At 41.6% G+C, this 16548-nt stretch overlaps 1 protein-coding gene across 2 annotated transcripts in view; it reads right to left on the minus strand.

Annotated features, from left to right (window-relative positions):
• LOC109873003 (CTD nuclear envelope phosphatase 1A-like) overlaps window positions 1-16548 on the minus strand; it is a 22539-nt gene continuing 5991 nt past the window's right edge. Inside the window, exons 3-9 of one of the 2 annotated variants that reach the window (XM_020464458.2) lie at window positions 15943-16009; window positions 13883-14001; window positions 13682-13753; window positions 11165-11275; window positions 10788-10899; window positions 1282-1366; window positions 1-1159 (exon numbers count right to left, since the gene is read on the minus strand). In XM_020464458.2, the coding sequence (XP_020320047.1) occupies window positions 1081-1159; window positions 1282-1366; window positions 10788-10899; window positions 11165-11275; window positions 13682-13753; window positions 13883-14001; window positions 15943-16009 (645 nt within the window). In that variant the 3' untranslated portion in view covers window positions 1-1080. The remainder of the gene's footprint in view (window positions 1160-1281; window positions 1367-10787; window positions 10900-11164; window positions 11276-13681; window positions 13754-13882; window positions 14002-15942; window positions 16010-16548) is intronic. The other variant, XM_020464457.2, reaches the window with a different exon arrangement.

Here is a 16548-nt window from a genome sequence, read left to right on the forward strand (position 1 = left end):
AAGAGTATGATGCCTAGCATTTTATTGGAAACACTGATAGATGTGATTTTGAGTGACAGAAACCCAACCAAGGCCTTAGCATACATTGTTCAATGGGCTGGGATGTTGGGGTTACATTGAAGGAAATGTGATAATGTGTACATGGTTGAAAGTGAATGGGTGTAAATCAGGCTTTAAAAAGTATAAGGAAGAAAACGTGCTCATGAATAGAATGCTTGTTGAATAATCAATCAGAAAACCCATCGTTGCTCTGTGGATGGAGAAGTACGGTAAGTCTTCTCTATCAACTAAACGGTCAAGTCATTTTCAGTTATTTCTGTAAATCTGAATAGAACACAAATTATTTAAGAGTAAAAAAATATTCTCAACAAAGGGAGAAAATAACTCATTACTTAACCACCCTGTTGACTCCTCAGTAAAAATCCACATATCCCAATAATTGAAAGATATTGCCAACCTGGCCTGACCCAGTCCATCCCTAACCACTGAGTAAATATAGTTCTATTTAGGCTTGTTGATCAGTTATCTATTAGTTGTTCCTTAATCTTAACTGTAACTCCAGAACCAAACTATTAAAAGTACCCTTACCTGAGAAGGTAGATGATAAACAGAAAAGATTAACAGACATGTTGAGAGAGAATGATAGACTGGGTAGAGTAGTGGAGAGAGAGTTGAGTTCTAGGGGCATAAACTATAATAAAATGGGAAATAAGAAATGACTGGTTTCTTTAGTCTCATATCATCAATATTTCCAGTCAATAGTTAAAAAGATAACATAATTTATCTAAAAAACGAAGTCGACTCACAAATTTATACAAACACTCGACATGAACTCCCAGAATCCAAGGACTGTAAAGGCAAGAGTTTCCATTCAGAAAAAAAACACAAAAAAAACAACCTTGCCCTCGCCACTTTGTTTTTATAATACGTAGCCCCCCCCCCCCCCCCCCCTCTTTGTCCTCCCTCTTCTTAAAAAGGGTCACACCATGGAGATTGAGAGATGTGGGCAGAGCAGAGGAAGGGGTCGTGCAAACCAGGAGAAAGGGCATTCTAAAAAGAGAGGAAGTGGAGGTGCTGATACTAGCCCCGATGGACGAATCCCCATAGCCGATGCTGATGGAGTTTTCGACTGAGGACGGATCGGACATCTGAGGTGAACCTGAGAGGAAGAGTGCAAGATAAAGAAACATTACTATGGAAAATCAACATACTAATAAGTTATGATGAGCGGTATTACTAATCTTGGCAGCTCATCACAGGTGTAACATCTTTGAGACATACCTAAGTGCGTCTAGCATGGGAAGCAGGTTAAGTAGAGCTGTGTCGCTTGGGTCGCTGAACCACGATTTGATGGGTATTGCATTGTCTGTGAGGCGAACAAATGTTTGACAAGAGGGTACGGAGACAGGCCAGATCCATGACAGAACTGTTACAAGCCAATAGCCCCTTCTGTATAAGAAATCCAATGAAAATGGCACTTGGCATCCACCTAAACTTAGTTTGAAACAATAAATAGCTAAATTTACTTGGCATATAATCCCGTGTGAGTTGTACAGGTAACTGACAAGTAAAAGGAAACAACAAAGTGTCTTAATAGGGCGCGGGCCGCCAGAACAGCATCAATATGCCATAGGATAGATTCCACAAGAGTCTGGAACTATTGGATGGATGTGATGCCATTCTTCCATGAGAAATTCCATCATTCGGTGTTTCGTTTATGGTGGTGGAAAATGCCGTCTCAGGTGCCGCTTTTGGAGCGATTTCAGTACCCTCAGAAATTCTATGAATCCCATTTTGAATTTGCTTTAGGATATTGAATATCTTACTCAATTACCTCGTATCCCTGCACAACTCAGTTCTGGTACCCTTTGTATATACCAAAGCTATCGTTACTCATTGTGAATCAATTATTACTTTAATTACATGTTTTACTTTTCTATTATTTCTCTATTTTCTTTCTCTCTGCATTGTTGGAAGGGCCCGTAAATAAACATTTCACTTAGTCCACACCTGTTTACGAAGTATGCGACAGATAAAACGACACAGAGTTACACATGGAGTAAAAACAAACATACAGTCAATAATGCAGTATAAACAAGTCTATATACAATGTGAGCAAATGAGGTGAGAAGGGAGGTAAAGGCAAAAAAGGCCATGATGGCAAAGTAAATACAATATAGCAAGTAAAATACTGGAATGGTAGTTTTGCAATGGAAGAATGTGCAAAGTAGAAATAAAAAATAATGGGGTGCAAAGGAGCAAAATAAATTAATTAAAATTAAATACAGTTGGGAAAGAGGTAGTTGTTTGGGCTAAATTATAGGTGGGCTATGTACAGGTGCAGTAATCTGTGAGCTGCTCTGACAGTTGGTGCTTAAAGCTAGTGAGGGAGATAAGTGTTTCCAGTTTCAGAGATTTTTGTAGTTCGTTCCAGTCATTGGCAGCAGAGAACTGGAAGGAGAGGCGGCCAAAGAAAGAATTGGTTTTGGGGGTGACTAGAGAGATATACCTGCTGGAGCGTGTGCTACAGGTGGGAGATGCTATGGTGACCAGCGAGCTGAGATAAGGGGGGACTTTACCTAGCAGGGTCTTGTAGATGACATGGAGCCAGTGGGTTTGGCGACGAGTATGAAGCGAGGGCCAGCCAACGAGAGCGTACAGGTCGCAATGGTGGGTAGTATATGGGGCTTTGGTGATAAAACGGATTGCACTGTGATAGACTGCATCCAATTTGTTGAGTAGGGTATTGGAGGCTATTTTGTAAATGACATCGCCAAAGTCGAGGATTGGTAGGATGGTCAGTTTTACAAGGGTATGTTTGGCAGCATGAGTGAAGGATGCTTTGTTGCGAAATAGGAAGCCAATTCTAGATTTAACTTTGGATTGGAGATGTTTGATATGGGTCTGGAAGGAGAGTTTACAGTCTAACCAGACACCTAAGTATTTGTAGTTGTCCACGTATTCTAAGTCAGAGCCGTCCAGAGTAGTGATGTTGGACAGGCGGGTAGGTGCAGGTAGCGATCGGTTGAAGAGCATGCATTTAGTTTTACTTGTATTTAAGAGCAATTGGAGGCCACGGAAGGAGAGTTGTATGGCATTGAAGCTTGCCTGGAGGGTTGTTAACACAGTGTCCAAAGAAGGGCCGGAAGTATACAGAATGGTGTCGTCTGCGTAGAGGTGGATCAGGGACTCACCAGCAGCAAGAGCGACCTCATTGATGTATACAGAGAAGAGAGTCGGTCCAAGAATTGAACCCTGTGGCACCCCCATAGAGACTGCCAGAGGTCCGGACAGCAGACCCTCCGATTTGACACACTGAACTCTATCAGAGAAGTAGTTGGTGAACCAGGCGAGGCAATCATTTGAGAAACCAAGGCTGTCGAGTCTGCCGATGAGGATATGGTGATTGACAGAGTCGAAAGCCTTGGCCAGATCAATGAATACGGCTGCACAGTAATGTTTCTTATCGATGGCGGTTAAGATATCGTTTAGGACCTTGAGCGTGGCTGAGGTGCACCCATGACCAGCTCTGAAACCAGATTGCATAGCAGAGAAGGTATGGTGAGATTCGAAATGGTCGGTAATCTGTTTGTTGACTTGGCTTTCGAAGACCGTAGAAAGGCACGGTAGGATAGATATAGGTCTGTAGCAGTTTGGATCAAGAGTGTCCCCCCCTTTGAAGAGGGGGATGACCGCAGCTGCTTTCCAATCTTTGGGAATCTCAGACGACACGAAAGAGAGGTTGAACAGGCTAGTAATAGGGGTGGCAACAATTTCAGCAGATAATTTTAGAAAGAAAGGGTCCAGATTGTCTAGCCCGGCTGATTTGTAGGGGTCCAGATTTTGCAGCTCTTTCAGAACATCAGCTGAATGGATTTGGGAGAAGGAGAAATGGGGAAGGCTTGGGCGAGTTGCTGTTGGGGGTGCAGTGCTGTTGTCCGGGGTAGGAGTAGCCAGGTGGAAAGCATGGCCAGCCGTAGAAAAATGCTTATTGAAATTCTCAATTATGGTGGATTTATCGGTGGTGACAGTGTTTCCTATCTTCAGTGCAGTGGGCAGCTGGGAGGAGGTGTTCTTATTCTCCATGGACTTTACAGTGTCCCAGAACTTTTTTGAGTTAGTGTTGCAGGAAGCAAATTTCTGCTTGAAAAAGCTAGCCTTGGCTTTTCTAACTGCCTGTGTATAATGGTTTCTAGCTTCCCTGAACAGCTGCATATCACGGGGGCTGTTCGATGCTAATGCAGAACGCCATAGGATGTTTTTGTGTTGGTTAAGGGCAGTCAGGTCTGGGGAGAACCAAGGGCTATATCTGTTCCTGGTTCTAAATTTCTTGAATGGGGCATGTTTATTTAAGATGGTTAGGAAGGCATTTAAAAAAAATATCCAGGCATCCTCTACTGACGGGATGAGATCAATATCCTTCCAGGATACCCCGGCCAGGTCGATTAGAAAGGCCTGCTCGCAGAAGTGTTTCAGGGAGCGTTTTACAGTGATGAGTGGAGGTCGTTTGACCGCTGACCCATTACGGATGCAGGCAATGAGGCAGTGATCGCTGAGATCTTGGTTGAAGACAGCAGAGGTATTTAGAGGGGAAGTTGGTTAGGATGATATCTATGAGGGTGCCCGTGTTTAAGGCTTTGGGGAGGTACCTGGTAGGTTCATTGATAATTTGTGTGAGATTGAGGGCATCAAGTTTAGATTGTAGGATGGCTGGGGTGTTAAGCATGTTCCAGTTTAGGTCGCCTAGCAGCACGAACTCTGAAGATAGATGGGGGGCAATCAGTTCACATATGGTGTCCAGAGCACAGCTGGGGGCAGAGGGTGGTCTATAGCAGGCGGCAACGGTGAGAGACTTGTTTTTAGAGAGGTGGATTTTTAAAAGTAGAAGTTCAAATTGTTTGGGTACAGACCTGGATAGTAGGACAGAACTCTGCAGGCTATCTTTGCAGTAGATTGCAACACTGCCCCCTTTGGCAGTTCTATCTTGTCTGAAAATGTTGTAGTTTGGAATTAAAATGTCTGAATTTTTGGTGGTCTTCCTAAGCCAGGATTCAGACACAGCTAGAACATCCGGGTTGGCAGAGTGTGCTAAAGCAGTGAATAGAACAAACTTAGGGAGGAGGCTTCTAATGTTAACATGCATGAAACCAAGGCTATTACGGATACAGAAGTCGTCAAAAGAGAGCGCCTGGGGAATAGGAGTGGAGCTAGGCACTGCAGGGCCTGGATTCACCTCTACATCGCCAGAGGAACATAGGAGGAGTAGAATAAGGGTACGAGAATTGGTCGTCTAGAACGTCTGGAACATAGAGTAAAAGGAGGTTTCTGGGGGCGATAAAATAGCATCAAGGTATAATGTACAGACAAATGTATGGTAGGATGTGAATACAGTGGAGGTAAACCTAGGTATTGAGTGATGAAGAGAGAGATATTGTCTCTAGAAACATCGTTGAAACCAGGAGATGTCATTGCACGTGTGGGTGGTGGAACTAATAGGTTGGATAAGGTATAGTGAGCAGGACTGGAGGCTCTACAGTGAAATAAGCCAATAAACACTAACCAGAACAGCAATGGACAAGACATATTGACATTAAGGAGAGGCATGCTTAGTCGAGTGATCAAAAGGGTCCGGTGAGTGGAGAGGTTGGTTGGTGATTTAGACAGCTAGCCAGGGCATCGGTAGCAAGCTAGCATAGGATGGAGGTCTGTTGTTAGCCACCTCTTGCGTTCCGTCAGTAGATTAGTGGGGTTCCGTGTGGTAGAGGGGATTAATCCAAATCACACAACAACAACAAAAATAAAAACAATAGATATAGTTATAGAGGCCCAAGAAGAAAACATAATAATAATAATAAAAAATAAATTGTCCGATTGTCTATTCAGATAGCAGCCGGTAAGACAGCTAACGGTTAGCAGGCCGCAGATGGGCGTTCAGGTAACGTCGCGACGGAGGAGCCAGCCGAATAACTCCTTCGGGTAGATAACGTCGGCAGTCCAGTTGTGAAGGCCCGGTGGGGCTCCGCGAAGGCAGTAAAACGGGTCCGGATAGGTGACTGCAGCCCAGGTGTGATTGATGGAACTCAGGAGTGATTGACGGAGCTTGCTAGCTCCGGAATAATTGATGTTTGCTCCGGAATCGACGAAGGCCGATAGTCACACGGATAGCAGCTAGCTAGCTGTGAGATCCGGGTATGAGAGAGTATGTCCAGACATCTCTGGTATGTCCAGAGAGCAGTCGAAATCCAGGGACATGGAGAGAAAAATTGGTCCGGTATGTTCCGAGCCGCGCTGCACCGTACAGAACTGGCGATAGATTTTCGAGCTAAAGGATAGCTGATGACCACAAAACGTGGTTAGCTGAATACTAACGATTTGCCAGTAGAGGAGCTAACTAGCTTCTGAACTAGCTTCTGGCTAGTTTCAGGCTAGCTTCTTGGAGTTTCTGGCTAGCTTCTTGGAGGATTACAGATCTGAGGTAAATAATACTTTTTTATAAATATACATTGGTGAGGCGGGTTGCAGAAGAGTGTTTTGAAGATGAGTTGATGGAAAATAAAAATAAAATGTATGTGAAAAAGTTGTAAATATATATATATATATATATACACAGGACACGACAAGACGAGGACAAAAGACGTCTGAACTGCTATGCCACCTTGGTTGAAGAAAATGAATGAATATTGTATTGTTTTAAAATGCAGTTTGAATATTCTAATCCAATATTTACATATTCAGTTTCAATATGGTAGATATTGCATTCATTGTCTGTGTATCAAGTTTAAACTATAATTTCAAGTTTAAGTTTCAAATATCATATTAAACTTCTCAGATTCAGTTTTCATATTCAACCAGATAACATCCTGGTACTTTGCCAGCCAAGAAAAGTAGAGGTGAACAGAACAGAATCAAATGCTCTCTGTGGTAAATTGAAGCTTCTGACAGTTTTTGAAGCCAATGTGGTATGTTTAATATTTTCTTCCTATGAATTTGGCTCTAGCATTTGAACCGTTTTGGCTATAAACTATTATGACCCCATTCCTGAAAGCAAAGACTGTGGAACATGGACGTTCCCCTTTACGATGATCACAGGCTGCACAGAACACATTAGAAGAGTGTCACAATAATGCGCAATTTGGCCCCCATTAAGAATATAGTTGAACGGGCCTGTCGTAGCCCTTTTAAGGATAGCCTTTTCACTCCCTATTTAAAAGCTTGCTCTTGTGACTGACTGGGTTCAAACTAGGTCTCCTACATGTCACAAGACTATGTTAGTCCACCTAGCTATATATAGCCTATAGGGATACGTTCAAGAAGTTAATGTAAAGGACAACCTGCTTCTTGCTTAACGAGTACTGCTTCCCACTGACTCAGCTCATACAGTACCGAGATCAAACTCAGGACCTCAAAACACACGACCGCCCTCCTGAAGCATTCCCACCAATTGTGCTATTAAAAAAATGCCTTCAATTGTGCAAGGGGCGACCCTTCATGCTGAGAATTGAGTTCCACAAATCCCCATCTGCTACACTAATAGACGTCTTCAAGGTCCAGCAAGGTTAAAACAGTGTGGTTTGGTGATACATGCTATTATGAGCAACCTGAAGACCTGTTAGATGTGTTAGTTTCAAGTCTCCGGTAAGGGTAACGTGACCGTTGGCTTGCCGAGATAAAGCCTAGCCATTGGTCCTGTGACTTGGATAGGTCTATTCAAGGTGGTGGTCAAAGGGGGGTGAAATGTAACAGGTGGTTTGGTGACCACGCTTGCGTGATGAGTAACTTGTTGGAGACCCGAAAAGTTGCATTGTCTGGCGCACAGGAGACCTGGGTTAGAACCTCATTAGTCAAACTAACATCTCTTCAGGTCTCAGGCAAGGTTGCGCATCACCATGCATGGATCACCAAACCACCTTTGTTGCATTCATTAAATGGAGTGCCTTGCCACTGAAATTGTTGTTGTGCATTAGGCCTGATTTCGAACACAGGCCGTTAAAATGATGCCAATGGATCTCAAATAATAGCTTGTTGCCAAAACGGTTCAAATGCTAGAGCCAAATTAATCGTAAGAAAATAAATTTAACATGCCATATTGTCTTCAGAAACAGCCAGAAACTTATATTGTTTCCCCACAGAGAGTGTTCGATTCTGTCCGTTCTCCTCTACCTGTCCTGGCTGGCAAAGTACCACGATGTTGGTTTAGTTTTAAATAGGAATTTAGAGAAATTAATTTGAAAACTGAATCTGAGGTTGAACATATGAAACTTTGATACACCTGAAATTATAGTTTGTAAACTTGATAAAGACAATGAATGCAATACCATATTGAAACTTATCAATTTGAATATTCAATTACATTTTACAACTGAAAGCAATATTCATTCAATTCAGTTTAAAATCATGAAATACAAGTTCAATTTATGAATTAAATTACTACATGTGTGTATTGAATTCAAAATCCTAATACAAATCTCTGTTGGCACTGAAATCGCTCCATAGCTGCTCCAGAATCTCCCATACTGCTCAGATCGGTTGACTGAGGCACATACACTGTTTAAATACCCTATGCTCCTTTGAGACCACTCAAAGTCACTGAGATCTCTTCTAGCAATGGTATTCAAAATGATGAGCAACTGGGCATTGTTATACATGACCTTAAGCTAGAGTCCTGCATGGGTCAATTTTTTGGAGCCGCACCCGCCCGGCCACATCAATTCCGAGCCCCACCTGACATCAGGGAAGCTCTCTGTAACCTGACCCACCCGCATTGAATTGTTCCCGAGAGCCAATCCGTGACCCACCAAATTGATTTAAATTGTTATGACTCCAGGCTAATCCCCTTCCCTAATTTGTCTGCATTCCAACATTTGGACAAAAGGAAACCATGCCATTAATAACAATATCTTATTTTCCCCAATACGATGCAGCACATTAACTCAAATAACTTTTGAAAAAAAAAGCTTTCTAATTAGCTTTCTTACCTAATGAAAGCCTGTAGCCGACATTACAAAACCTTTACATTCAATATTGTTTAGTTCAAATAAATATTTTAATTTAAACTTAAAACAATTCTGAGAATCGAATAGGCAATGGGATGCAAAAATAACCTACATTTATTTAGTAGGCTATCCTCAAACTTTTTCCAGCCGCACAGGTTGGAACATAATATGCCCTGAAAATGGTCTGAACGAAAGCCAGAATTAATGTATAAATTAACTGAATTATCGTAAACAAATACCTGCGTGCACTTTTTGCAGGCTGTGTATCCATCTAGGCGTAGGCTACGATGTCTGCCTCACTATTACAGAATGGAATTCAGAACAATGCAACACAAGCTACTGGATTTGTAAAACGTTTATCTTGATTTAAAACATTTCCTACCCACAATATAATTGTTCTGAACAGTGTGCCGACCCTCAGGTTAAAATGTTCTCATTCCAGATACATTCCCGAAATTTTTTTTTTTTTTTGCGGGTCGTCCGCGGGGAACAGTAAGTATCCGATCTGATGCAGGACTCTACACCCTAAGCATGATGGGATGTTAATTGCTTAATTAATGGGGGGGGTGAACACCCAAAACCACTCATTTACATTGTTAAATACCACTAATATGTTATAACAATATTTTTGAGGTGAACACATTTTGTTATAATAAAGTTGATAGCAATGTGAAAATGTGTTGCAGCTTAAGTCAATTAAAAAACCCACAATGCAATGCTCTCTCTATGGGCTGGCTGGGCAACAGCATGTGAAGTAGCCAATTAGCTGTAAAAATCGCCTAAACAAAATGCACTATCAATATAGCCGTCTACAATCTCACCATGTTCAACGTGCAGATCGATGTGCATCGCAGAGTGGAGTCTGACATTCGCAACGGCCAATGACCTAAAAGTCGTATTCCTATTAACTTCCAGTGTAGTGAGTGGCTTTATTGCAATGCTACGTGATACCGGCTGAATTTCTGTCTGCTTTAACGGCAATAGCTCAGATACACATTTACTTATGTGTTTCCTTTATTTTGGCAGTTACCTGTACATGTAGTAGGGTTGGGCGGTATCCAGATTATCGTACCGTTTATGTACCATACAGGGGTTTACGGTATTACCGGAATTGCACACAAGAGGCGCCATTATTATTATTATTTTTGAGATTTTTTGGGAAAAATAAATTAAACAATTTAGGCAACAGGGATCTTGATCGAGAAAGGGATTGAACGTCTAGTCTGGGTACCAGTCTTTTTAGCTAACATTCCACTCCATGTCATTGTCAAAGAGAAACGTTTCGGCAATCTCAACATTCAATATGCAGCTAGATGGACTGGTTTCGTCCGGACAAACAAAAAATGGTTGCTTAACAACTGGATACCAACGTGTTCTGTGGAAGAAAAAAAGGATATAGTTCCAATATTTGGATAATCGTAATTGGATTATAGCTGTGAGAGTTATCGAATCATGATTAACTCCTCTGTTCTCCTCGAGCTCATTTAAGATGAATGTTCATATTTGAAGATGGCAGAAAGGCCAGTCTCTTTAGCAATGATAAGGTGTGGCAGGAGTGGAATGTTAGCTAAAGAGACTAGTACTCAGACTAGAATGACTCTGCTGTAACCAAAAGCTTGATTTTTGACTACTACCCACTTAGCAAACAAAATGCAAAGCTGTAGCCCTGAGCTGGATATAATTTGACATAAATCATTATATGCAGGGGCGGAGCACACAGCCCCCGAGTGACTTATCTTTCTTAAATGGTATATCGCCCAAGCCTAACATGTAGTCATTATAACAGCTGCTTACCAGGGTGGATGCGGTAGGCTCCAGGCGAGTTGTCCAGGATGACTATGCTAGATAGATCATTGTGCACCACAGAAAGATCTTTAAAATAGCTACCCAGATCCAATGTACAGTGCTAAATAGAGAAATGAAAATTAGGAATAAAAGTGAGTTTTATATGTTGCAAGAGTGATAAGTCTAACTTTACATAGAGAGAACCTTTAAATAATGACAGAGACAATCAGGGCCGGTTTCCTGGACACAGAATTTTTATTGAAAGTGCTTTTTAGGGTAAGACGAGGCATAAATCTTTATCCGGGAAACCAGCCCTCAGAGTGTAAGACTGAGCAGAGTGCATAACTGTACACAGCTGAAGTGAACCTGTCAGTGGGTTTGTTTACCTGTCTGTAGTATCTTCGTTTAAGGATGTCTCTGTCTAGCTTGTCAGACACGGCTGAGCCATATATTTCCATACTGGCCGTGAAAACCACCAGCTCATACCACTGACTCACCTAAAAAAAAATGTTTTTTTAAAATCACAAACAGCCAAGAGAGCCACCAAAAATGCCCAAAATTATAAATCAAATAGATTAACTGTATAGTACACAACCCCAAAATGAAAATGTATTGATTGCTAGCTCAAAATACATTTGTTATCATCACTGTTGTCCAATTGCCCCTACCTTGACTGACAGTCTCCCCTCATACCATCACCAAGCACCCTACCCTGTCCAATCACCCTCCAGCAGAGGCTTTAAATACACACACACACCTTTCCCTAATCATTGTGGTGAGCGTGGTAAAACTGAGAAGATACTGTCTGTCATTGAGTTTTGAAGCATTCTACCTGACAAAGTTATGTTAGAATATTTCAGTTATGCTGTGAGAGCTTTCGTGGTGAACCCATTAGTGTTTCAGATGCCAAGCTTATGGTCACGTTGCAGCAGTGTGTAGGAGGGAGACTCCGAGATGTGAGAAGTGTGCAGGAGGGCATGGGACAAAGGAATGTGTAGTATCATTGAAAAAAAAGTTGTGGCGGTGCCCATGTTGCTGGCGATCAGAATTACCCGGTGCGAGAGAGACAAGTTGAGGCTGCTAGGGTCAGAGTAGAACAGAAGGTGTCATATGCTGAGGCAGTAAAGAGAGTAGAGCAGGGTTTCCCCAAAGTCGGTCCTCGGGGCCCCAAGGGGTGCACGTTTTGGTTTTTGCTCTAGTACTACACAGCAAATTCAAATATTCATCATGCTTTGATGATTTGAAATCAGCTGTGCAGGTGTTAGGGCAAATACCAAAACATGCACCCCTTGGGGTCCCAGGACCGAGTTTGGGAAACACTGGAGTAAAGGATGATGGGTCAAGGGTGAGTACCAGGCCTTGGGCAATACAAAGTGATATGAATTTCTGCTTCGGTAAGGTTGGATTCGTCACATTCATTGCCATGCCAACTGTAGAAATAGAACGGAAATCACAGAAAACAGATGGTTGTGGTGGGAGCTGCAGAGAAGTACTTGGGTGTATGAGTTTTTACTGCAGAAGAGTTACAAGGTGTGTGGAACGAAAGAGTACTGTCCTCCCAGGCCACTGGCCTGGTGTAAGATCAGTTACAGTCAAAGTAGTGTAATGGGGTGGTGTTACCATTTTTAGGAAATAGTGTTAGACAGTGTACAAAACTGCTCTTTCCAAGACAGACTGACCAGGTGAAAGCTATGATCCCTTATTAATGTCACTTATTAAATCCCCTTCAAATCAGTGTAGCAGACAGATTTTTAAGCCTTGAGACATGGATTGTTATCGTGTGCCATTCAGAGGGCGACTGGGCAAGACAAAATATTTAAGTGCGGGGTATGGTAGTAGGTGCCAAGCACACCAGTTTGAGTGCGTCAAGAACTGCAACGTTGCTGGGCTTTTCACACTCAACAGTTTCCCATGTGTATCAAGAATGGTTCACCGCCCAAAGGACACCCAGCCAACTTGACAACTGAGGGAAGGAAGCATTGGAGTCAACATGGGCCGGCATCCCTGTGGAATGCTTTGGACACCTTGTAGAGTCAATGCTCTGACAAATTAAGGCTGTTCTGAGGGCAAAAGGGATGCAACTCAAAATATTAGGAAGGTGTTCCTAATGTTTGGTACACTCAGTGTAGGGTTAGTTAGTCCTTTTTATTGTTGGATCACAAAATGTAACGTGATCGACTACCCTCCCGCACAGTAGGTGGCAGCATAAACAAACTAAATGTGCGACCGCCATGATACCAAAGAAAAAGAAGCGTCAGCTCCAGACCTTACCAGTTTGCAAGTGTTTGTTACAACACACCTCTTATAACCTTTCCTTTGCGTTTCGGAAGCGTTTATTGATCACATAAGTTCTTATTTATTGATTTGTATTAGAATTTTATTGAGAAGATTTACTGTTACTAATTTATATGTTTACCATAACTTTATTTTACTCATGTTTTACCCATTGCTTAACTTTCACTACAGTGATATTCCTTTGAAATGTTATGAGGTTTATGAGTACATTTATATGCATTTGTTTTACCATATATCAAATCACTCATGTATTTTTTTCCTTCCAGTTAACCATCCTTTCACCGTAATTGTCCTAATGTCCATTCATCCTTCAACATAAATTTCATGATCTAAACTGCAATTATAAAACTGCCATCCTCCTCTCTGTATTTTAAATGGACACCACGACAATAGCCGCAACTCAAACGTCAAGATACAGTCCTTTATTCAAACCACAATTCTAACCAGTTTTTTTGGCACCAAGAAGCACCGCAGAGAGCATAAACAAGATGCGAACACGAAGTATTTAGCTGCGTTAAGTCGTATAACCAAAGCTTAGTTGAATAATGTTCATTCTTGCTACTATATTGTACTTATTTGGATGTTGACACAAAAGGCCCATCACTTACCACTTCTAAGAAGAAGTCCACATGCGGTCTTTTATATACTAAAAACCTGACAGGATGTCTGTTGATCACCACCTTCATGGGAGAGAGAGAATATGAATAAAAGACAACAGGTAAGGTTAAGCGTGCAAGTCAGTCTGGCGTGTGTTGACAAGGTGACAGCATGACGCAAATTAATCACACAGTGAACATATAGGCCAATACCTTTAGGATGAAGTCAGGTGGAGTGCCTGGTCTCACTTTGGGTCTCACCAACCTATCAGGGTGGGAGTGGATTAGGGTCTCGTCAAGGTCCAGCACCAGAATCTTCCTCTTGACTGCATCTGATGAGCAGGAGCCCAAGTCCAATCACAGTCAATACCACGTGAAAAACTAAACAAGTAACCTCTAATTTTTCAATTTCAAGGCCATAAATCTCTGGCCTCCTAGCCTGGTCCCAGATCTGTTTGTTAAGTCATACCAATAAATCCTACCGTCATAGCCTGGTCCCAGATCTGTTCTGTCGTGGCAACCCTTACATTCAATGTCATGACAATGACAATAATAGTTTGGACATATTAATAGACATTTACAAGAACATGTTTCAGTACGATACAATACGCAAAAAAACAACAAAAAAAACATTTATCAATAATGGCTGTTGATGCCGAAAAGGCTTTCAACTGTCTTGGTTTTTCCTATAAAAAATATAAAAAACTGCAATCCTTCAACTTTCCAGCTGAAATAAATGTAATAAAAATATTATAAATATCCTAAAGCAAAAATATACAAATAATACATTATCTGAAATTGCTTAAGGGGAACAAGACAGTGACGTATTCTCTCCCCTCCTGTTTGCACTGGCAATTGCAGAAAGAATTAGACAGGACCCAAAACGTAACAGCTATCAGTATTGGTAAACATGAATATAATCTAAACTTATTTGCCGGTCTCCTGATATACCTGACCAATATTGAAAACTCAATGGCCCCCTTGTTAGAAATATTTTCAGAATAATTACATTTCAGGATATTTAATGTACATGTAAAAAACTGAAATAATGGCAACAGGTCAAATTTAAATAATAACTTGTGATCTACGGCAATCCTTTAAGTGGACCACAAAAAAATACAAAATACGTAAGATGCTTAAGTGACAAAACAACACATATAAAAAGATAACTTTATCCCATTACTCAACAATATGAAAACAGAACTAATTAAATGTAACAATCTTCCCATGAATCTTCTAGGTAAAATAAACCTCTTCAGAATGGCATGACTCCCAAAATGTATCTATTTTTTATTCTCGGTAATCCCAATTACCCCGCCGAAGACATTCCTTTAAAAAGTACACTCTGCCATAAGTCTTTATATGGTTTTAACCTCTCAGACTTGGAATTGTATTAACTCGCCACCCAAGGCTTTTACTTGAGACATATGTTTGAATGCACTACAGGCCTCCTGAGAGGCGGAACGGTCTAAGATACTGCATCGCAGTGCTTGATGCGTCACTACAGCCCCGGGTTCGATTACAGGTTATATCACAGCCGGCCGTGACCAAGAGATCCATGAGGCTGTGCACAATTGTCTCAGTGTCGTCCGGGTTAGGGGAGGCCTTGGCTGGCCGGGATTTCCTTGTCCCATCACGCTCTAAGGAATCCTTGTGGCAGGTGTTTCGTCCGACACATTGGTGTAGCTGGCTTCCGGGTTAAGTGAGCAGTGCAGCTTGGTAGGGTCATGTTCTGGAGGATGCATGGTTCTCGACATTCGCCTCTCCCGAGTCCATAGGGGAGTTGCAGCGATGGGACAAGACTAACTACCAATTGGATATCACGAAATTGGGGAGAAAACGGGGTAAATATATTTTTATCAAAACAATTTTAATGCACTAAAAAGGAACAATGGTTACATATTGAAGATGGGTCGGACGATACTCATCATTTACTTTGGTATAAAAACTTCTTTTTTTTTTACATAACTGGAAAACAACCAATCCCCCATCGTTAAGACAAGGGAAAAATAATATGCTTCATTACCTAAATATTGTCAGATGTGGGCGACAGAGGAACAAAATGGTGCAATTTGAGGACGTGGCAGAGAGTAGTGCAGGCACTGGAGATAGGGGTGAGAACAAGTTGGTCTGGGCAGGTGTGATGTTTGTATGTCTGCATGTTGTCTTTTGTATGTTTTGTACTGTAAAAAAAAGCAAAGGTAGCAGTAACAGATCTGGGACAAGATTAAGACCCTTTGACCTTTTAGACACTATAGTGACAGGATACTTACTGAGTCTGTTTCTGGACACAGGCAACAGAGGTAGTGTGTCATAACGCACCGTTTGGTACTGGATTATCTGCAGAGGTAGAGATGAGCAACTGTCACAATTGATCAACTGAAATGTCAAATTACCAAAACTTCTCAAATTTTTGCGATAAACACAATAGGCCATTTGTTAAATACATTGTGGCAAAATACCAGGGCGCTGGAGTATTTTAAAATACATTTGTTGATTACACACATATTGTTTTGCTCTCTATTCACTTGGAACTAAGCCTAGATCAGTTGTGTGAACTGAACAACCCTCTGATGGGTTCCAGACAGATGTCTATAAAGAAGTTATTTCTGTAGGTGTCAGTGTATACTGACAGTCAGATAGTTGTGGGTACAGTACTAGTGATGCGCAGGTTCACTCAACCCGCAGTCCCCACAGGGGGGGTGCGGCAGGATTTAGGGTCATGAAATATTGTGTGGATGAAGGGTGGGTGGCAGGCGGATTGAATAGAGAGAAAATAATGCATACAAAATGCCTACATGTATAATTCTTGTACCAATTGTATCCATAGGCGACATGGAAGATTCATTATTTTTTATCTGGCGTTAGTGCATAGCCTT

The sequence above is a fragment of the Oncorhynchus kisutch genome, linkage group LG28 (genome assembly GCF_002021735.2).
Source record: "Oncorhynchus kisutch isolate 150728-3 linkage group LG28, Okis_V2, whole genome shotgun sequence".
Classification (NCBI taxonomy): Eukaryota; Metazoa; Chordata; class Actinopteri; order Salmoniformes; family Salmonidae; genus Oncorhynchus; species Oncorhynchus kisutch.